This window comes from Lepisma saccharinum, chromosome 2 (assembly GCF_977018435.1).
Source record: "Lepisma saccharinum chromosome 2, izLepSacc3.1, whole genome shotgun sequence".
NCBI classification, from domain to species: Eukaryota; Metazoa; Arthropoda; class Insecta; order Zygentoma; family Lepismatidae; genus Lepisma; species Lepisma saccharinum.
Window position 1 is genome coordinate 90,734,757 of NC_139230.1, and position 21,631 is coordinate 90,756,387.

The following is a 21,631-nucleotide window of genomic DNA, read 5'->3' on the forward strand; positions in this document are numbered from 1 at the left end:
GAGTATGTATTCGTTGTAAACTACGTTTCGGAAGCTTTACTGCTTCCTTCTTCAGGTGGTCGTATTTTAGGCTCGGAACATCAAGCCACATCGGAGAAGTGTCATGCGAGGATACTAGGTGAAAGGTTTGGGTTAAAAACACTTCATAATGCTTGACATATACAGAATTAAAACTACCTATGTTAAAAACCCTTAAAACTCTCGAAAAAACATGTTAAAACCACCACCACGGTGTACTTGAGTGGCCGTTGAAAGCTCTAGTTCCCAAGGTGAAGCATGCGAGCAGCTGGCACCGTGCTACAGAGTGGAGGGGTACATCCCCTCCCACAAGAGATCACTCCCCCCTTTTTTCTTTTCTTTCTTCCCGTCGTCAGCAATCCAAGGAGAATTCGCGTTCCACTTCGGCTGCTTTCTTTACCTCTGAGGTGACATGGAAGCCTATCGGGGCACTTTTGTCATTCATATTGTCCCACTTTTTAAAAAAGCTAATCCATACATCATCCAAATTGCCGTCGTCCCGGTTCAGTTTATTTCTGTTTCCCGCACAAATAAGTGCCGTTTCGTATACGTTCCTATCCAATTTCCTGTTACTTCTTTTGATAACATCCCTTTTTATTATTCTATGCCCACTGTTTATTACATGTTCCGCAAACGCCCCATTTTCGGATCCCTTTCTTTGATATTCTTATAGTGTTCCCCCCATCTAATACGCATGTTCGTGCCGGTTTGTTCAATATATTCCATACCACAGTCGCACTCGATCGTATAAACCCCTTTTTGTTCTTCGGTGTTACTTCGGGTTTTTACCCCCTCTTCTAATCTGTGAAATGCTTTTCAATATTTCTAGGGGCTTTCATCCCACATTTCACACCATACTTTTTCACTGTCTTTTCAATTTTCTCCTTGAGTCCTTTACAAAACGGGATCCCAACATAATGAACTTTACTATCCAACTCTCCCTCCTCAAATTTCTCCTTTCCTAACCTGCTATCAAAATCGGAGTTCTCCTTCGCAATATTTTTCCTTGCTCTTCTGGCTAACACATTCATTTCATATTCGGAGTATCCATTCTTCAATCCTACCTCTATTATCCATGATATTTCCTTTTCTCTCTCCACGGCATTACTACACAACCTCTCAGCCCTTACGAAAAAGTTTAAATAAACATTCGATTTGACCCTACTAGAATGTTCGGATGCTTTATTAATATAAAGATTGCTGCTAGGGGTTTATGAAACACCCCCGTTCTTATTCCCTTTTCAGTTTTAGTAATCCTTAGGTCCAGGTAGTTAATTTTACCATCTACCAAGTTCTCCCTGGTGAAGCCTATTCTGTCTTCTTGTTTCTCTAATTCAGCAAAAACAGTGTTAAGGTCCATTTCTTTTCCAATTATAACGATATCGTCTACATATCTACCGTAATATTTTATGTTTACTCCTACTTGTTCCATAACAGCGTTTTCTAGGTAATGCAAGAAAATGTTTGCCGCGAAACCAGATATCGGGTTGCCCATCGCTAACCCTTCTTTTTGTCGAAAAATCTTATCGTTTACGCGGAAATAATTGTACCCAGTTACAAGAAAAAACCACCTGACGTATTCCCATGCTACTAATATATCCACGCAATGGTATAATAGCCACCTTTGAAGGCAGTCACCGGCTTTCTCTCTCGGTACACTAGGGTACAAATTTATTACATCAAAGCTACTAATTTGGACATCGCTAACGATTTCTAACCCTTCAATTGACTTTTTTACCTCAAAGGAGTTTTTAACGCTATACTGAGTGTTAACATTAATCTTCTTCATTCTTTTAATTAATTCTTTTGCCAACCCATACCCTGGGTGTTCATAAGTGGGGATTATTGGTCTAAGTGGGATCAGCGCCTTGTGTGTTTTTGGGATACCGAATGCTGTGGGGATATTACCCTCTTTCGCTTCTTTGATGAGCTTTTTTTTTCCCCCACTGCCCAAGGTTATACTGGTTTCTATCCCACATCTAATCTCATTTTAATTATGTTAATTGGGTTCCCATTAACCATTTCGAAATCACTGTTCAGAAAACATTCGTCTAACTTACTTTGATACACATCTTTTTCTAATACTACCATCTTATTTTCCTTGTCAGATTGAATGAGATACACATTATTATCTTAAGCCCATTTTTTCACTATGTACAAATTATCCCTAATTTTCCGGTCACTCAAGTACATCATGGTGGTGGTTTTAACATGTTTTCTCGAGAGTTTTACGGATTTTTAACAAAGGTAGTTTTAATTCTGTATATGTCGAGCACTATGAAGTGTTTTTAACCCAAACCTTTCACCTAGTATCCTCACATGACACTTCTCTGACGTGGCTTGATGTTCCGAGCCTAAAATACGACCACCTGAAGAAGGAAGCAGTAAAGCTTCCGAAACGTAGTTTACAACAAATACATATTCACTTACGTAAGTAGACGAAATTAATACTCAACGTATTTTTGTTTGAAGTACTGTAAAACTGACAACATGCATTTATACCATTATTTCTGACGAAAAGGGAATGTAGGTATTAGAAATTCAATGCAAGGAATTTATAGAATTACTTTGTATAGGCACCTGATTTAGCTAACCACACAATAAAACAGAAACATTCTGTTAATAACAGCTTATGAAAGTTCATATACAAGGGGCATCCTGAAAAAAGCTCCAATGGTGCCTATACGCAGCACTTGTGGTCGGAGAGTGATGCACGCATGTATAGTGGAACCACAAGCAAAGAAACCTGTGCAGACCTGCGACTCCTGTGCAATGAACTCCCGCGAGGAGGAGAGGGGGAGAGTTCCCTTATGAGTGATTCCTTATGGCCCAAGCTGAAGGGAAGAAGGGAAAGCTGCGTGGGGACTTTTCGTCCAAGGTAGTCAGATGCCCTAACGACTGAGCTCCATTATTTCACACTCGACGAATGCTAATGGTGCACACTTAGCTTGGTAATTCAAAACACATCTCACGCGACAAATACTTAAGATGTGGCTCCCATGTGACTGTATATACACACTCGATCTCCTGTTACAACCCTGCCACTTTGCTCTGTGATGCAAATGATTTTGATAGAAGTTGAAAAAATCGTGGGAAATACTTGATTTAATGTGGCTGTCGGAATTATGTATAACAAGCATTATAGCTTACTCTTGAATAAAATGTTGGAAAACTGCACATTCTATGTACACACACATGGCCTAGAAAAGACAAGAATATAGGATTTCATGGAATTTTTAGTTGTTTTAGGACATTTTTTTAAAAAATTGCTAAAAAAGCCAACCAATCAGATTATTTCGATATTACGAATGGGCAAAAAATGTGTCCAGACATCACTGCACATTCATAAACACAACTTCACACCAATTACCATTTTTCACGGTTTTTGCATTTGCGTAAAATCAATGTCCCTACTAATTGGAAATTACTTTCTGGCCACGCCTCGTGTAAATCAGTAGATGGAAAGTGAAAACTAAGCAGGGCTGGTAGAGAAAAGTCAATTCTTGAAGAAAGTGATTTGCTTTTATGATTGAATGATTCAAGTAAATATGATATTAACATATTTATTATTAGTAGGGCTCGGAAGTTGAGGAAAAATCCTCTTTTTTTCCTAGTGTCCGAAGACGAGGCCCAACATAATATATGTTCATTTTGGGTCATTGTAGGCCAGAAAAAGGTGGGTTTTATTTGTCCTTTTTGCCTTTTTCGGCATTTTTTGGCTTATTGGTCCTTTTTTATCCTTTTTTAAGGTCTTAACGGCTTTTTTTGCAACTTCACCTTCATTCAACTACGTTTTTAGTGCCCATTCTCAATTCGAATCATCATCAGTTCACCACCTCTTAAACATCCTTTCTGTAGTAAAGATATAAAAAAAAGAAATATATTTGAACCATCCCTGAAACGAAAGAAAAACATTTTTGGACGACTGATGCATGTACGGTACAAGGTCCTTTAACCGTAACTTGTCTGGAAGGTTGCACTTTAAGTGGCAACTTTCTCTTGTTTTGAAGCTTTCAGATTTTTCGCACTGTGTGCTCCATACCACCAGAATTTTGTATTTTTTATTCATTAAATATGTAATTAAAACTGAAGTTATTAATTCATTTGGATCACATTTATATGTCCTTTTTACCTTTTTTAGGTCCTTTTTTGATATTTTTAGGTCTTTTTATAGGTCTTTTTTTGGCAATTCATAGGTCTTCAACTTCCGAGCCCTAATTATTAGTATCTAATTTCATAATATTGGACATTAACTTCACTCAGTGAGAGATTAATGACCATTTCTCACGAGTTTAAACAGACAGGACAGAGAGTGGCGTTAATTTCATTGCAATACTGTTGTTGTTGCAGTAAATTTAAGGTTGGGAGCATGCACTTGTCAATTTTTATAATGTTCACCATTCCAGATTTATGTTTCACCTCTTCGTGATAATATTCAATATATATCCAGTTTTGTTGGATTCTTCTTGATATCTAAGAATAGTGCAATGTCATTGTAAATGTATGTTAACTTGTGTGAAACCAGTAATACATCAGGATGATGAAAGAAAATCTTCGTAAGCACTGCTACATTAAATAAGGTGAAGTGAGCCAGAAGAGTAATAAAATTCCAGCAGCATATTTGCAGTCTAAAGCTCTTCTTGTTTATCAGGGTGGCTACAGACAAGCAGAAATGAAATTCCCTGACTTTTCCAGGTTTTCCAGGACAAAATTTAGATTTTTCCCTGTCAATTATAAAACTAAATTCATGTTTTTGGAAATGGAAATAAGAATGGCATACAGATCCAGGTATATTAAGTAGTTGTATTAGCATCCACGAAATTGACTTCATTTCTCTATGATTTGCATTCAAACTGCAAAATAGTGAATTTGGAAAATTACTATTATTCACAAGCTAGGGAGCCAGTTTTTCAATACAATATTTGATTATTTTTAAAGTTACGACTAAATGAGATTAGAGTGAAGTGAATAATGAAAAAATAAATTTTGTAATTTTTTAATCTCTAGCCTTTCTCGTTATTATATGTTGATATTTCCACTGAGGCTTGGAACCCTCTGCTTGCAGAACCATGAGTGCAGACTCATATTTCAATGCACAAACCTACTTCTCTTTTCTATGTAAAGCAAACAACTTAACCCTTGCACACAAGTGAAACAATTGAATCATACAAAACAAAGTGTCATATTTCCTTACATTATCAATGGGACTTCTCTTTTAGTACAAACATTCACAGTATATCCAAGTGAAGTACCGTGAAACTGCCAACATGCAGTTATAATAATATTATTGGCGAAAAGGGTATATATATGTATTAAAAATTAAACGCAAGCAATTTATGAAAGAGGAATCTACTGCATTGTAAAGGTGCCTGATTTAGCTAATCAAATATTAAAACAGGAACACGCTGTTGTAAAAGCTTCCAAAAGTTTATGTACGAGGGGTGTCCAGAAAATAGTTCTAATGCACCTGTACGCAGCGCTAGCGATCTGAGCACAACATGCATATGAAGGCAGGAAGAAGTGTCATGCGGCTGTAATCTGGTGCAGTAAAACACAGCCGTTTTAGGACAGTTCTAGGTTAAAGATGGCAGCTCTCATACAGTCTTCCAGCGACTGGAAGATGCGTGTGATAATCAAATTTTTGCATGCTCAGAATCCGGCATAGAGCCACCAGCAATCATGTGAGGTGTACAGACCACACATCATGAGTGATAGTATGATCAGACGAAGGCCAATCCAATGTGCACGACCCCATATAGCAGAGTACAGGCAGGCTCCTTTACATCATTTCAAGTGAGAGATCTTGGACCACTTCCTGTACAACCCTGGCCTTACATGTACCCACTTTAATATATTTGTTCAGCTGAAGAGATTTCTGGCAGGACAAGGTTTTGACAGCAGCACTGCAGTACAGATAGTCCCAATTTTTGCTGTCAGACACATATGCCATGGGAACACAAAATTTAGTGTTATGCTACGACCAATGCCAGAACAACAGTAGTAATTATGAAGAAAATTAGATTAGGAGTCACTGTAACTAATGGTTTTAATTACTACTGATATTATTGTTTCATTTATGCCTAATCAATAGGGAACTTGATCTTTCATTTTTCTTCCAAATTGGTGTTACCTTCTTTCTTTCTCTATTTATTTTTAGTATTATTTTTTCCCAAAATTCACATTTTCATTCTAGCGCATATTGTGGCAAATATACCTAAATTTATACCTTCATGGTATTTTTAAACTAATGTTTTAAATTGTAGGTCAAGTGGTGTACGTATTTTCGTGACAGTTTGATATGTTGGAACTGATTTTTCAGAAAGTTATTTTCCATTATTTCTCGCTCGGCAAATGCTGATGTTACGACTCCCCTGTGGAGGTAGTTGAGCACTCGATCTCCACCAAAATCGCACCACTTAGCTCGGTGATTCAAATCACTTCTTGCGCAACAAATACTGATGATGCAGCTTCTGTGTGAAGCCCACCATTTTGCTCTGTGGTGCAAATTTTTCTGATAGAAGTTGAGAAAATCCTGGGAAATGTTTGATTGAATGTGGCTGTCGGAATTATTCCAAATACAACCAACTTGTATTATAGTTTTCTCTTGGATAAAATGTTGGAAAACTTGTGTGCTCTATATACACAAATATGGCACATTTTGTTTCTTTAAGCCTAAATGAGACAAGAAAGTAGGATTTTGAGGTATTTTTGTGTTTAAGCACATTTTTAAAATTCGCGAAAAATGCCAACAATTCACATTTTATGCCAAATTCTCGTTATTTACCTATTTCGAATGGGTGAAAAATGTGGCCACACATCACTGCACATTCATGAACACTACTTCGCACATTTTTCACTATGATCACGTTTGCGAAAAATCAAGGTCCCTACTAATTGGAACTTACTTTCTGAACGCCCCTTGTTTAAATCAGTAGATGAAAAGTGAAAATTTAGCAGGTCTGGCAGAGAAACGTCAATAACTTAAGAAAGTGATATGCGTTTAGGACTGAATGATTCGAGTAATTATGATATTAAATTTTTACGTATTTATTATTATAATTTTATTTCATAACATTGGACATTCAATGAGTTTAAACAGATAGGACCGAAGGGGGTGGTGGGTGTTGTGAATAGCAATACGAGTGTTGCAGAAAACTCGAGGTTGGGAGCATCATGCACTTGTCAAATTTATATGACGTTTACCAATGCAGATTTCTGTTTTACTTTTTTATGACATTATTCAACATATATCCCGATTTGTTGGATTCTTCTTGGAAACTAATGTTAACCTGTGCAAAATCTGTATTACACCTGGATGATGAAAGAAAATCTTTGTACGCTTTTCTACATTGAATAAGATTAAGTTAGCCAGAAGAGTAATAAAATTCCAGCAGCATATTTGCAGCGGTGCAGCAGACTAAGGATCCACTTTTGTTGGATGTTGCATCCGACAAACATCGGAAACGACAAAAAATGTCATACTGGAACATCCAAGAAACACCGGATTCATGAGAGCACAATGCGTGTGATTTTTGTCGGATGTCGCAGAATGACAAGTATCGAACTGCTACGTTCGACAAAAATAGCATGCATATAAGGAGCCAAAAAGTTTGTTCAATGACATGTTGTACCACACCAGACAAACGCGGATGTACAAGGCTCTGTTTATGCATGGACTTTTTGTCAGATGTTGCAGTCCGAAGACATCCAACAAAAATCAATTCCATAAGGATGCCATGCATGTGATTTTTGTTGCACATTGTAGTGAACATTTTGTCGAAGTTCAACATTAGTCAGGCGGCGATATCCGACAAAAATCGTATGCATCAAAAGAGCCTAAATGTTCATCCGACATGTACCACGACATTCAACAAATTACAAGGTTGCATAGCGCCCTTTTTGTTTCCATGTTCCTTCAGAATGTCCGACAAAATGCCATTATACGATGTCCAACAACTATCAGACAGTGCCACAGTGGTTGTGCCCCTCCCCCCTCTCAACTCTCTATCTGTTGACTGGTCTGTCCCCTTACTACTTCCATACAGACAACAAAAATGATAATTCAATGCATTTTTAACGTGATATTTAGAGACTTATCAAATTTGTCTGCCCCTCCGGAAATTTATCTCTCTCTCTCTCTCTCTCTCCCCTCCCTCCCCACTGGTTTCTGTTCTGGCGCTGTGGTTGTGTTGTGCATAAAAGAGGCCTAAAAGTTGAGGGCGAGATTTAGCAACAAGATGTCCTGTTCCCATGCAGCGCTTCATAATGACATCTTTCAAAGCAAACGCCTGGCACATTTATTCCATCGCATAAAAAAAAGTCACTAAAGGCAAAATTCCCTGACATTTCCCTGACTTTTTTTTGGCCACTCAAATTCCCTGACTTTTCCCAGTTTTCCAGGTCTGTCGCCACCCTGTTTATGCATGCAATTTTTGTTGGATGTTGCAGTCTGAAGACATCCAACAAAAATCAATTCCATATGAATGCCATGCATGCAATTTCTGTCACATGTTGCAGTGAGATACTTTGTCAGGTGGCGATATTCGACAAAAATCGTATGTATCAATGGAGCCTATTTGTTTCCATGTTCCTTCATGTGCCTTACTATGACATCCGACAAATATCGGACGGTACCACCTGTGCCCATCCTGTCCATCTGTTGACAGTTCTGTTTCCTTACTACTCCCATACGGACAAGAAAAAATGATAATTCAATGCATTTTCCACGTAATATTTAGAGGCTTAAAACATTTTTCTGCCCCTCTGGAATTTTCTCTCCCCCCCCTTGTGCCATCACTGGTTTCTGGCATCGTGGTTGTGATGTGCATAAAAGGGGCCTAAAAGTTGAGGCTGAAACTTAGCAACAAAATTTCCTGTTCCCGTGCAGAGTTCCATAACGATATCTTAAAAAAAAAAATGACATTTCCCTGACTTTTTTTTGACACCTCAAATTCCTTGACTTTTCCCGGTTTTCCAGGTCTGTCACCACCCTGGTATTCCATAAGTTCATGAGAAGCTACTGCAAAGGCTCCAAGGGTAAAGGAGAGTCACCACCCTGGTTAAATCATGGTGTGGTGGGGAGTGAGTGATGATGGTATCACTGAGCTACATTTCTGCAAGAAAGGGGTTAAAAAAATTCAGCCAGTGTGTACCAGAAGACGGTTCTCAAAACAATGGTAAAGGATCTCAGCAACTCTCTCTTTCATGGTCCGGAGTGGAACTTTTGGCAGGATTCTGCACCAGCTCATAATGCTTGAACAACCAAGCACTGGCTTAAGACGAATTTGCCCAATTTCATTTTAACTTCAGATTTGCAATCTGGCATTTCAGACTAACTCTCTGGACTAGAAATTGTGGTCTGCACTTCAGCACATGGCTCGCAAGAAGAAACACCCAAGTCGCTTTTGAGGACAAGGGCAGATTTCCCTCTCGATACAGTAGGTAATGTAGTGGCGTATTCCGAAACAGCAATTTTTAGTTATTATATGTATTTATAGTACACCCCATCTAGATTAATAGCTGTAACAGAAATAAAATGCCAATGCAGGCATGCAGAAGTCTGGCACGTCAAACTTTATCAATTTCTACATTTTTCATAAAATCTCCCCCTTTCTCTAAAATTGGACCTTGATTTCCCTGCATCAGGGAAATTTCCCATCATGTAGCAACACAAGCATGACACAAAAGCAGGAAGGAACATGCTGTTTTCAGTGGAGGAAAATTCTGGTTTAGAAGCTTGTTTTAATAGTTTATGTAATATATCACAGGCACTTACATTGTATCAAGCTAAATGTATAAAAATATATGAAAAAAGTTGGTTTACCTGTGGCAAATGTGCTAACATGGTGAATATGCCACTGACATAATGCAAGTGATGAGTGGGCACACAAATACATACGGTATGCATGTCAAAGTTGGTTATTTTGAACAATGATTAGTGCTTTGTGTTCACAATACATCCATGCAACACATATGCATGGGAGATTACAATATGTTAAAAGTATCTTCTGTTATTTTATTCAAATCCTTGTGACAGTATCTATGGTAAGACTGTGTGTGTATGTATAGAACACTTTCAGCAAACAGAAGTTTATATCATTTGATCTGTGATGCAAAATAAATATATATCTAAAGCTAAATCTTGAAAATAGTTTACAAAAAAGCAAGTTACAGAAGTCGTAATTATTAGTACAAGAGTATTTTAGTCCTTCAGATGTGCTTCATTCGGACTCATTGATCAATTAGATGATTTTCCCTTATATTTTCCTGAGAATTTTATCTTTTTCAAATTCCTTGAGATTTCCAAGTGTCTGGGAACATTGATTCTTGCTACAGTTTTAAAAAATAAAATTTTACACTGACCTTCTTTAATCGTGATTTTCCTGAAGTTAGTACAGAATGGCAGACCAAGATACACTGTAATTTCAAATTTGTCTCCTTGCATTTTAACTGGATCACATCTCGCCAATTCCCAGCTTGCTTTGGTGTCCAAACAATGTGTAGATTGCTTTCACACTCTTCATGAACTAAAAATGATGTTGGATTTAGGCTTACATTTCTATCTCTTGGTGGACTTTTCTCAACTTTAACCTTAAATAATAAAGAACCATTACAAGATATGGAAGAACTTCAAACAATGCATACTTAATATTATGTACAAACATACTTTAGGGATGAAGAGATTTTCTTTACAATAATAAAGGATCAAATACAGTTATGTTACAAATCAGTTTTATGATATACTGGTAAGCATAAATAATTATCTTAAATTTAATTATTTTTTATATTTAAGTAAGGAAATTTAAAAAAGGGGTTTATATATTTTAAAAGACAGTTATGTACATGGTAAAAATCTCAGAATTGTGAGACAAAAGTATATAATTGCTAATACATGTTGCCAATACAAAATAAATACGTAAAATAGTATTAAAACTTTTCAAACTTATGTGAGTGAGTATATGTTAATCCGGACGTTTCAGAAGTAAATATTTCCTCCTTCTTCAGGTCTAACTAGATGTCTAGACACCGGATGAGGTGTCACGTGAAATAGTGTTAAATAGGATTGATTGATTTGGTGTTTTAAGTCCACTTTATGCGCAGTAAGGCTAATCGGGACTGGACCTAGAGTTTAAAGTGGGATCCGGACCACTTGTGCCTCCACCGGGTATCGAACCCGGGACCCCTTGATTACAAGGCGAAGTGTTAAATAGGAATATGGTAAAAAGAACAGGTAAACAACACTTAAAAAAACTGGTTATTAAAATCGTAAAAATTCCTATCCAGGTGAAATATTCTACAAAATACTCATATTCAAAACTAAAAGGCTAAAAACCAGGTGTCCACTTGGCTTGGTTTGGTTTGAGTTGGTGTTTTGAGTCCACTTTATGCACAGTAAGGCTAACCGGGACTGGACCTACAGTTTAAATTGGGATCCGAACCAATTGTGCCTCCACTGGGTATCGAACCCGGGATCCCTCGATTACAAGGCAATGACACTAAGGAGCCCACTTGGCAGCCGAGAAACTCCCGTCCAGCAGTAAAGTGAAGTGTGTGGGTAATGATCTACATGCACAGAGTTGGAGATTACCTCCTCCCCCACGGGACTGATTCCCCTCAACCGCAATGTCACCAATCCAATGAGAATTCGCATTCTTCCCCTACAACTCTCAAAACGTCGGCATTGACATGAAAACCCAACTTAGCATAATTTTTACCAGCATTATCCCATTTTCTAAGGAAATGAATCCACCCCTCTTCCAAATTACCGTCATCCGTATTGAGCTTATTGCTACTTCCTGTGCATATATATGTTGCTTCATATATGTTCCGGTCTAATTTATTACCAATTTTTATAATAACTTCCCTTTTCATAATTTTATGCTTGCTCTCAATAATATGTTCCAGAGAGGCCGGTTTTCGGAACCCCTTCTCTTATATCTTTATCATGCTCACCCCATTGGATTCACATGCTCCTTCACGTTTGTCCTACATATTCCCTCCCGCATTCGCATACAATTTTGTAGACACCTTTCTGTTCTTCAGGGTCTTCTTTGTTCCACCTTTCTTATACTCCGTAAAACATTTTTCAATGCTACGGGGGGGTTTCATTAAACATTTCACACCGTATTCTTTCATTGTTTTTTCTATTCTTTCAGAAATTCCTTTATAGTAGGAAATTCAGTCGAGGTTAAAAAATCCATTGAAGGATTGGAAATTGAGGATGGTGATATAATCAGCAGTTTTGATGTAATAAATTTATACCCTAGTGTTCCAAGAGACAAAGCGGGTGACTGCCTTTAGAGGTGGTTGTTGGAGAAAGGGGTAGAAGTTTTGGTGGCATGGGAATACATTAGATGGTTTTTCCTTATAACCGGTTACAATTACTTTTACGTTAATGAGAAGATCTTTAAATAGAAAGAAGGATTGGCCATGGGCAACCCGATCTCAGGAAACGTTGCTAACATCTTCATGCATTACATTGAAAAAGCTGCTTTAAACTTAGTTGGGGGGTGATAAAGTTCTACGGCAGATACGTCGATGATATTCTCATTATCGGGAAAGCAAGTGACCTAGACCTTGTTTTTACTGAATTGGGAAAACAAGAGAAAAGGGTCAATTTCACTAGGGAAGACCTAATCAACAATAAGATCAATTTTCTAGATTTCAGCATAACAAAAACTGATAACTGAATAATGACCGGTGTATTTCATAAACCACTAGTGGGTGATCTGTATCTTAACAAGAGTTCTGAACACTCCTGTAGGGTCAAATATAATGTTTACCTTCACTTCTACATCAGGGTGGAGAGATTGTGTAATGACAGAAATGAGGAGAAAGAAATGGCTTGGATAAGGCGAGTAGGTTTAAAGAATGGATATACGACCTTGGAGATGGATAGGATGATTGCAAGGAAAGCAAGGATAATTGTAGGAAAGGAACTGGTTAACATTGCTGATAGTGACGCTAAAAAGGAAGAACAGGATAGGGGGACATGCTTTGTCTTTCTGAAAGAATAGAAAAAACAATGAAAGGATACGGTGTGAAATGTGGAATGAAAGCCCCCGTAACATTGAAAAATGTTTTACGGAATATAAGAAAGGTGGAAGGGGGAACAAAGAAGACCCTGAAGAACAGAAGGGTGTCTACAAAATTGTATGCGCCGGACCCTGTGACCGAGTGGTTAGCACATCGCGCTGCGACGCCAAGGGTCCCAGATTCGAATCCCATTCAGGCTTGGTTGTTTGTGAATGTCAATTCATCTATTTCATCACTCATTTCCATCTTCGCAATTTAGCCAAGAGGCACAAAACGCGAAGTAAAATAAACTAAATCAATCAATCAATTAATCAAAATTGTATGCGAATGCGGGAAGGAATATGTAGGACAAACGGGAAGGAGCATGCGAAGCCAATGGGGTAAGCATGATAAAGATATAAGAGAAGGGGTTCCGAAAACTGGCCTCTCGGAACATATTATTGAGAGCAAGCATAAAATTATAAAAAGGGAAGTTATTAGAAAAAGTAGTACTAAATTGGACCGGAACATATATGAAGCAGCATATATATGCACAGGAAGTAGCAATAAACTCAAGGGTTGACGGTAATTTGGAAGAGGGGTGGATTCATTTCCTTAGAAAATGGGATAATGCTGGTAAAAATTACGCTAAGTAGGGTTTTCATGTCACTGCTGAAGTTTTGAGAGTTGTAGGGGAAGAACGTGAATTCTCATAGGATTGGTGACATTGCGGTTGAGGGGAATCAGTCCCGTGGGGAAGGAGGTAAACTCCAACTCTGTGTATGTAGACCATTATCCACACGCTTCACTTTACTGCTCGACGGGAGTTCCTCGGCTGCCAAGTGGGCACCTGGTTTTTAGCCTTTTACTTTTGAATATGACTATTTTTTAGAATGTTTCACCTGGATAGGAATTTTTACGATTTTAATAACCAGGATTTTTAAGTGTTTGTTTACCTATTCCTTTTACCATATTCCTATTTAACACTATTTCACATGACATCACATCCGGTGTCTAGAAATCTAGCTAGATCTGAAGAAAGAGGAAGTATTTACTTCCAAAACGTCATCCGGATTAACATACACTCACTCACGTAAGTTTGAAAAGTTTTAATACTATTTTACGTATTTATATTTTATTCAATAGTGAGTAATACACACTCCCTCATCATGTTTGTAATACATGTTGGTTACAAGAATGCATGGATAAATATTTTGCCCCTGTTAATGGCCACTATCAGTAATTGTGGATGGTAATGCACCAAAATATGTACAGATTTATTGTAAACAAACAACAAAAATGTTGTCTTCTCTCCACAATTACTGTTAATATCTCATGTCTTGCTTTCCATTTTCACTTGTTCTGGTTGACCTAACAGAGGAATGAGCAACAGAGCTTTGGTTGGTTGATTTATTGTGTGTAATGCTAGGTTAGCAGCAAACCAAAGGAGATAAGAAGAAAAAGGAGACACAGAAGGCAGAAATAGCTCGTGACATTGCTAAGGTGTATTTAGACTGATGTAATTTCCTCTAGCAGAGCACTGGACAGTTCATTGCTCAGTTCTCTTTTGAACCCTTGCTTTTCTCCTGAAACAAATGGCAATCCTCAATCTCCCTGGATGTCATTGCAAACATTCTTTTGATCTATCGTCGTAAGACCCCTCTGAAGCAATCAACCTCCAACATCAAGTAGATTTTGTTACAGCTCCTTGTTAAATGGTCCATTCACACTAGCAATCATGTTATGAGTCTCATCTTGTGACACTATTAAATTACATGCCACTTTTGGTACTTTAACATGCCATTCATCTGGAGTGTTTGATGGAATCCATGGAAAATCTTGGCCAACATTCTCACTCTTTATTTCTCGGCAAAGATTGGTTTAACACAATTTGTGCTCAGATAGGTTAATCAGGACAGGGTCTAGAGTGGAAATGAACTACTGTAATAGAATCCAATCAGAACATGAACCCCTTCCCCAACATAAACATATAATTTAAAGGAGAGGTTCGAGTTTGAAAAATGTGTGGACAATCTGTACTTGAAAACCTGCCCCTCACTCAGGATCAAGTTCCGACATTCCTGGTGGAATATCAAGCTAGTGTTGTTTACAAAAGTTTTACTGGCCCACCAAAATAACTCGGGAACCTGGTAGCACTGGAAAGGATGAAACTTTATTGCTCTGGTCGGATGTCTTGAATTATTTTGACGAAATGACATTGTCCGAAATTGGATGCTGTATCTGTGGTAAGTAGCACTGTTCTCAAAGTATCCAAAAAGCTTAGTTTCCTCTCAGTCAGTCATATTTGATCAAGGAGAGATTTAATGATTCTGGATGAGTATGATCACTGGCTGGTCTCAGTGATAAAACCATATATACACTTCCTTTAGCAAGGGTATATTGTTTTAAAAATAGATTGCATTGTTAATGTAACAGGGTGGCTACAAACAAGCAGAAATGAAATTCCCTGACTTTTCCAGGTTTTCCAGGACAAAATTTACATTTTTCCCTGACAATTACAAACTAAACAAAATCGATGTTTTGCAAATGGAAATAATAAGCTCATACAGATCCACGTATGGTTTTGTTAAGTACCAATATTATCTTCTATGAAATTGACTTCATTTCTCTATTCTCTATGTTTTGAATTCAAACTGCAAAATAGTGAATTTGAAAAATTATTACAATTCACAAGTTAGGGAAGGATTACGGAATTTTGTCATACGCAGTAAGTTTAAAACAAAATACTTCATTATTTTTAAAGTTACGACTAAATGAGATAAGAGTGAAGAGAGATTGATTAAGAAATACAATTTGTAATTTATCAGTCTGCCTTATACATTCTCGGTATTATATACTGCTGGACAAAAAAAACCGGACACTTGCATTTTTTGTGATAACGCAATGGGTCGATAAAAGCTCTGGTACAAGGGCTAACTAAATGTTGCAGAAACTGAATTAATTACGAATGCATAAACAAAGTCCGAGCCTATGAATGGTGCATATGGTACTACATGATCTGCCGAACATTCTGGAATATACCTGCGAGCTGTTATTGCAATTCAGATGTCAAATATTAAAGTGTCCGGTTTTCATTGTCCAGCAGTATATATTAATATTTTCACTGAGGTTTGGAGCCCTCTGCTTGCAAAAACCATGAGTGCAGACTCATTTTTCAATGCATAAAGCTACTTGTCTCTTCTCTGTAAAGCAGTCAACTTAACTCTTGCATATAAGTGAAACAATTGAATTGTACAAAAGAAAGTGTCATATTTCCTTAATCAATGGGATTTCTGCTTGAGTACAATATATCCAAGTAAAGTATTGTGAAACTGACAACATGCAGTTATACCATTAATGCTGATGAAAAGGGTATGTAGGTATTAGAAATTTAACGCAAGGAATTTATAGAATTGCATTGTATAGGTACCTGATTTAGCAAACCACACATTAAAACAGGAAAACACTAATAATAAAAGCTTATGAAAGTTCATATATGAGGGGCATCCTGAAAAAAGCTCCAATGGTGTATATACACAGCACTAGTGGTCGGAGAGCGACACACACACTTGCAGGCAGGAAGAAGTGGTATGTAGCTGTAATCTGGTACAGTTGCAATGCAGCCGTTTTAGGACAGTTCTAGGTTAAAGATTGCAGCTCTCACACAGTCTCCCACCGACTGGGATGTAGCCAACATTGCACGCTCAGAATTTGGCACAGAGCCACCAGCAATCGTGTGAGGTGTGCAGACCGGATGTCGTAAGTGATAGTATGGTCAGACGATGGTGCAGACAATTCATGGAAGGCCAATCGAATGTGCCCAACCCCATACAGTTGAGCACACACGGGCCCTTTGCATCACTTCAGGTGAGAGATCTTGGACCACTCCCTGAACAGCCCTGGCCTTGAATGAACCGACTTTCATCTCTTTGCTTAAGTGAAGAGGTTTCAGGCAGGGCAAGGATTTGACAGCTACACTGCGGTAGAGATAGTTCCAGTCTTTGCTGTCAGACACATATACCATGGACATACAAATGCCAGAACAACGGTGGTGATTATGCCGAAAATTAGATTATGACTCACTGTTACTAATGCAATAAATTACAACTGATATTCTTGTTTTATTTATACCTAATCGGCAGACTCTTTGATATTTTGTTATTTTTTAAAAAAAAAAATTGGTGTATTTTCTCATTTTTTACTTTTTACTATACGGTGTTTTTTTCCCAAAATTCAAATTTTCATTTTAGCGCATTTTCTGGCAAATATCTGAAATTATACCTTCATGGTGTTTTAAAACTACTGTTTCAAATTGTAAGTCACATGGCTAACGTCTCTTCGTGAGAGTTTGATATCTTGAAAGATATTTTCCATACCCCTTTTTTAATTTTAAGGTAAGAATTTTAGATAATGGAATTTTCCCCGTATATACTGAAGGGTGCATAATGACCATAAGTGGCGACGCACCCATAAAATTAAAATCAGTCAATCTCACGTGACAGATACCGATATATTATGGCACCAAAAATTGGCATTATCTTTTTTTCACTTGTTAGTGTTACGTTTCCCAAAATTCGCGTTTTTGTTTTAGAACATTTATCTGCCAGATATACCGAAACTTAATACTCCATTGTGCTTTTAAACTATTATTTCAAATTGTAGGTCACATGGTCTACATACTTTCGTGACAGTTCGATATGTTGGAACAGATTTTTGAGGAAGTAAAAGTAAAGTGCTCCCCTGCACTTTTCCATGAAGGTGTATAGGGGTGTGGAGTTAGGGTCCCACACTTTCTTGATCATGGTCGAAGGTGGGGGTGATATGATCAGCACCACGCTCCTGGCTACATTTATCCCTCAAAGTATCCTCAAGTTACCAGCTTCATATGATGCTGGGTGGGTACCGGAGCAGTTTGAATAGGTGGAAAACAACACAGTTCTCCCCTGCAGGGGATCGACCCCGGGTCTCTCGCATAGTAGTCAGATGCCCTAATGACTGAGCTCCATTATTTCTCGCTCGACAAATGCCGATGGTGCGCACTTAGCTTGGTAATTCAAAACATATCTTGTGAGACAAATACGAAGATGTGGCTCTCATGTGATGGTAGATACACACTCGATCTCCTGTTAGAACCCTGCCACTTTGCTCTGTGATGCAAATGGTTTCGATAGAAGTTGAAAAAATCGTTGGAAATACATGATTTAATGTGGCTGTCGGAATTATTTCATGTACGTATAAGTATAACTATAGTTTACTCTTGAGTAAAATGTTGGAAAACTTGCATGTTCTATGTACACAAACATGGCCTAGAAAAGACAAGAATGTTTCGTTGTTTTAGGCCATTTCTTTAAAAAAAATTGCTAAAAACGCCAACAATTCGCATTTTATGCCAAATTCGCACTATTTCGGTAATTCGAAAGGCCAAAAATGTGTCCATACATCTCTGCACATTCTTCAACATAACTTCGCAGCAAATACCAGTTTTCACGGTTTTGGCGTTTACGGTTCCCTACTAATTGGAAATTACTTTCTGGCCACCCCTTGTATAAATCAGTAGATGGAAAGTGAAAATTTAGCAGGGCTGGCAGAGAAAAGTCAATTCTTGAAGAAAGTGATTTGCTTTTATGATTGAATGATTCGAGTAAATATATTAAAATATTTACGTTTTTATTATTAGTATTTTATTTCATAATATTGGACATTAACCTTACTCAGTGAGAGATTAATGACCATCTCTCACGAGTTCAAACAGACAGGACAGAGTGTCGCGTTAATTTCATTGCAATACTAGTGTTGCAGTAAATTTGAGGTTGCGAGCATGCACTTGCCAATTTTTATAACGTTCACCAATGCAGATTTATGTTTCACTTTTTTGTGATAGTATTCAATATATATCCCGTTTGGTTGAATTCTTCTTGATATCCAATAATAGTTCAATGCCATTGTAAACGTATGTTAACTTGTGCGAAACCAGTATTACGTCAGGATGATGAAAGAAACCTTCGTAAGCACTGCTACATTAAATAAGGTGAAGTGAGCCAGAAGAGTAATAAAATTCCAGCAGCATATTTTCAGTGTAAAGCTCTTCTTGTTATCTTCTTGTTACTTATCCGAAGTAGATTGCTCCGATAGTGGCCAAGTTTTAACAATTTTCCTCCATAAATGCAAATTACCTATTTTTCGTAAAAAATATATCACATTTTGGCTTATTATTCGACATAAAATATGTTTCATTCTCTTGAGAAATGTCCATTCTTTGGAAAGAATACTAAAATTTGCGCCTTATCCCCAAAATAGTGGGAGAAGAGGGGGCAAATTCCAGATTTAATTTTTTTCATTGAAATTCGGCGGACGTGGCCCCAAGCCCCCTTACTCGGTCCGGCGTTCTGAATTGTGCACGGTTGCATGCTCTGATGTTTTAGCTGAAAAACAAAACTTATCCGAAGTAGATTGCTCCCATAGTGCCCGAGTTATAACAATTTTCCTCCAAAAATGCAAATTACCTATTTTTCGTAAAAAAAATAATCACATTTTGGCTTATTATTCAACTTGTATGGCACCGAAAAACATGAAATATGTTTCATTCTCTTGTGAAATGTCCATTCTTTGAAAAGAATACAAAGTTCGCGCCTTCTCTCCAAAATAGTGGGAGAAGAGGGGGCAAAGTCCAGATTCTTATTTTTTTTTCCATTGAAATTCGGAGGTCGCGAGCCCCAAATCCCCTTTCTCGGTTCGGCGTTCTGAGTTGTAAACGTTTCCATGCTATGATGTTTTAGATGCAAAACAAAACTTATACGAAGTAGATTGCTCACATAGTGGCCGAGTTATAACAATTTTCCTCGAAAAATGCAAATTACCTATTTTTCGTAAAAAAAAACATTTTGGCTTATTATTCGACTTGTATGGCAACCAATTACATTAAATATGTTTCATTCTCTTGAGAAATGTCCATTCTTTGGAAAGAATACTAAAATTTGCGCCTTATCCCCAAAATAGTGGGAGAAGAGGGGGCAAATTCCAGATTTAATTTTTTTCATTGAAATTTAGGGGGCGTGCCCCCAAGCCCCCTTACTCGGTCCGGCGTTCTGAATTGTGCACGGTTGCATGCTCTGATGTTTGATCTGAAAAACAAAACTTATCCTAAGTAGATTGCTCCCATGGTGACCGAGTTATAACAATTTTCCTCCAAAGAGTGTTCGAATTTAAAATTCCCGCCGAGAAGCCCGAACGAGAGAAATTTCTCTCTCTCTCTCTCTCCTCCTGCCATCACCGGTTTCTGGCGCCGTGATTGTGTTGCGCATAAAAGGGGCCTAAAACTTGAGGCCGAAACTTGCGAACGAGATTTCCTGTTCCCGTGCAGAGTTCCATAACGATATCTTAAAAATAAAAAAAATAAAAAAGACGAAATTCCCTGACATTTCCCTGACTTTTTTGGACACCTCAAATTCCCTGACTTTTCCCGGTTTTCCATGTTTTCCAGGTCTGTCGCCACCCTGTGTAAGACAAGGGAACATCCAGAAGGAAATCACTTCTGACTGATTAACCCAGGGACATGCACTAAGTGGAGTTTTTCCCTCCTGCCAGTTCAAGAGGACTAGCCAAATGGAATAAGGATAAGTGAGTAGTGGTGATATGGTGGTAGTGTTTAGTAGCTTTGCATTTTTTTAAGTGGAGTAGATAGTTAGGTATTTTTTGTGAAGCACAGCACTCGTAAAATGCTTAAGCTTGAAGCTTAAAAGCTCACATAAGGTTATACTTAGCACCATCCCATGACTTGTTACGTTTGCCAGATAGATTGTTCTGCAAAGGACATTAACAGTACATGGATTGAGAAAAACCTGATTTGTTTTCCACTGTAGCTTCCTTTACATTTCTCGATAAAAATAAAAGCTAAACACAAAAAGATGCTTCCAGCACTGCTTCCAACAGCTTTAACAGTGCTGGCAAAAGTGTATCATTGCCCAAGAGGAATACTTTGTAGGTGGTTGTGCATCGGTGTTTGAAAGTCATCATGATAAGGAACTATGAGCAGAGTCCCCAAACTTTTGGATTGCACTTCGTAGATGTTTATGAATTTTTTTTATTGTAATGGAAGTAAAAATGTTTGAAAAAATGAAAACATAATTAAATTCATACATGAACACCACACTCACATCTATACCAATAGTGTTAATCTAGATCACATACACCAATGAATGGTTAATCTGGAAAGAAATGACATTCATGTAACTTTTGAAGAAGAAAATTCCATGTGACAAACACAAATACAGAAACATCATCACAGAAGCTCTTGGAGAGTAGTCATGGGTGGCCCCATAACTTCGGAACTTACTGAGATTAAGGTTTCCTTCCATATATTGTAACTCAGTTAACTCTAACTTACGTTCTTACTAAAAAGAAAGGAAAATAATGCCATTTCATTCCCTAAAAGAGGCCCTTGGTTTGATGGAAAATTCAGACAAAAATAAAGTACCTATTGGAACTTTTGTCTAGTTTAATGTTGCTGAGTGTGTATATAATACCCTATATCCTTCACAATTAAAGTGTACTATAATAGTGATTTATTCCTTGAAAAATAATATTCTTCTGAGACAATATT

General features: G+C 37.6%; 2 protein-coding genes across 3 annotated transcripts in view; both read right to left on the bottom strand.

Moving 5' to 3' along the window:
• LOC145984088 (uncharacterized) overlaps nucleotides 1-21,631 on the bottom strand; it is a 501,971-nt gene that overhangs the window by 181,029 nt on the left and 299,311 nt on the right. The gene's annotated exons all lie outside the window — the stretch shown is intronic.
• Nucleotides 1-21,631, bottom strand: part of LOC145984315 (uncharacterized) — a 136,783-nt gene that overhangs the window by 66,731 nt on the left and 48,421 nt on the right. The window contains exon 4 of the mRNA XM_083117973.1: nucleotides 10,381-10,608. Coding sequence (XP_082974099.1) covers nucleotides 10,381-10,608 — 228 coding nt within the window. The remainder of the gene's footprint in view (nucleotides 1-10,380; nucleotides 10,609-21,631) is intronic.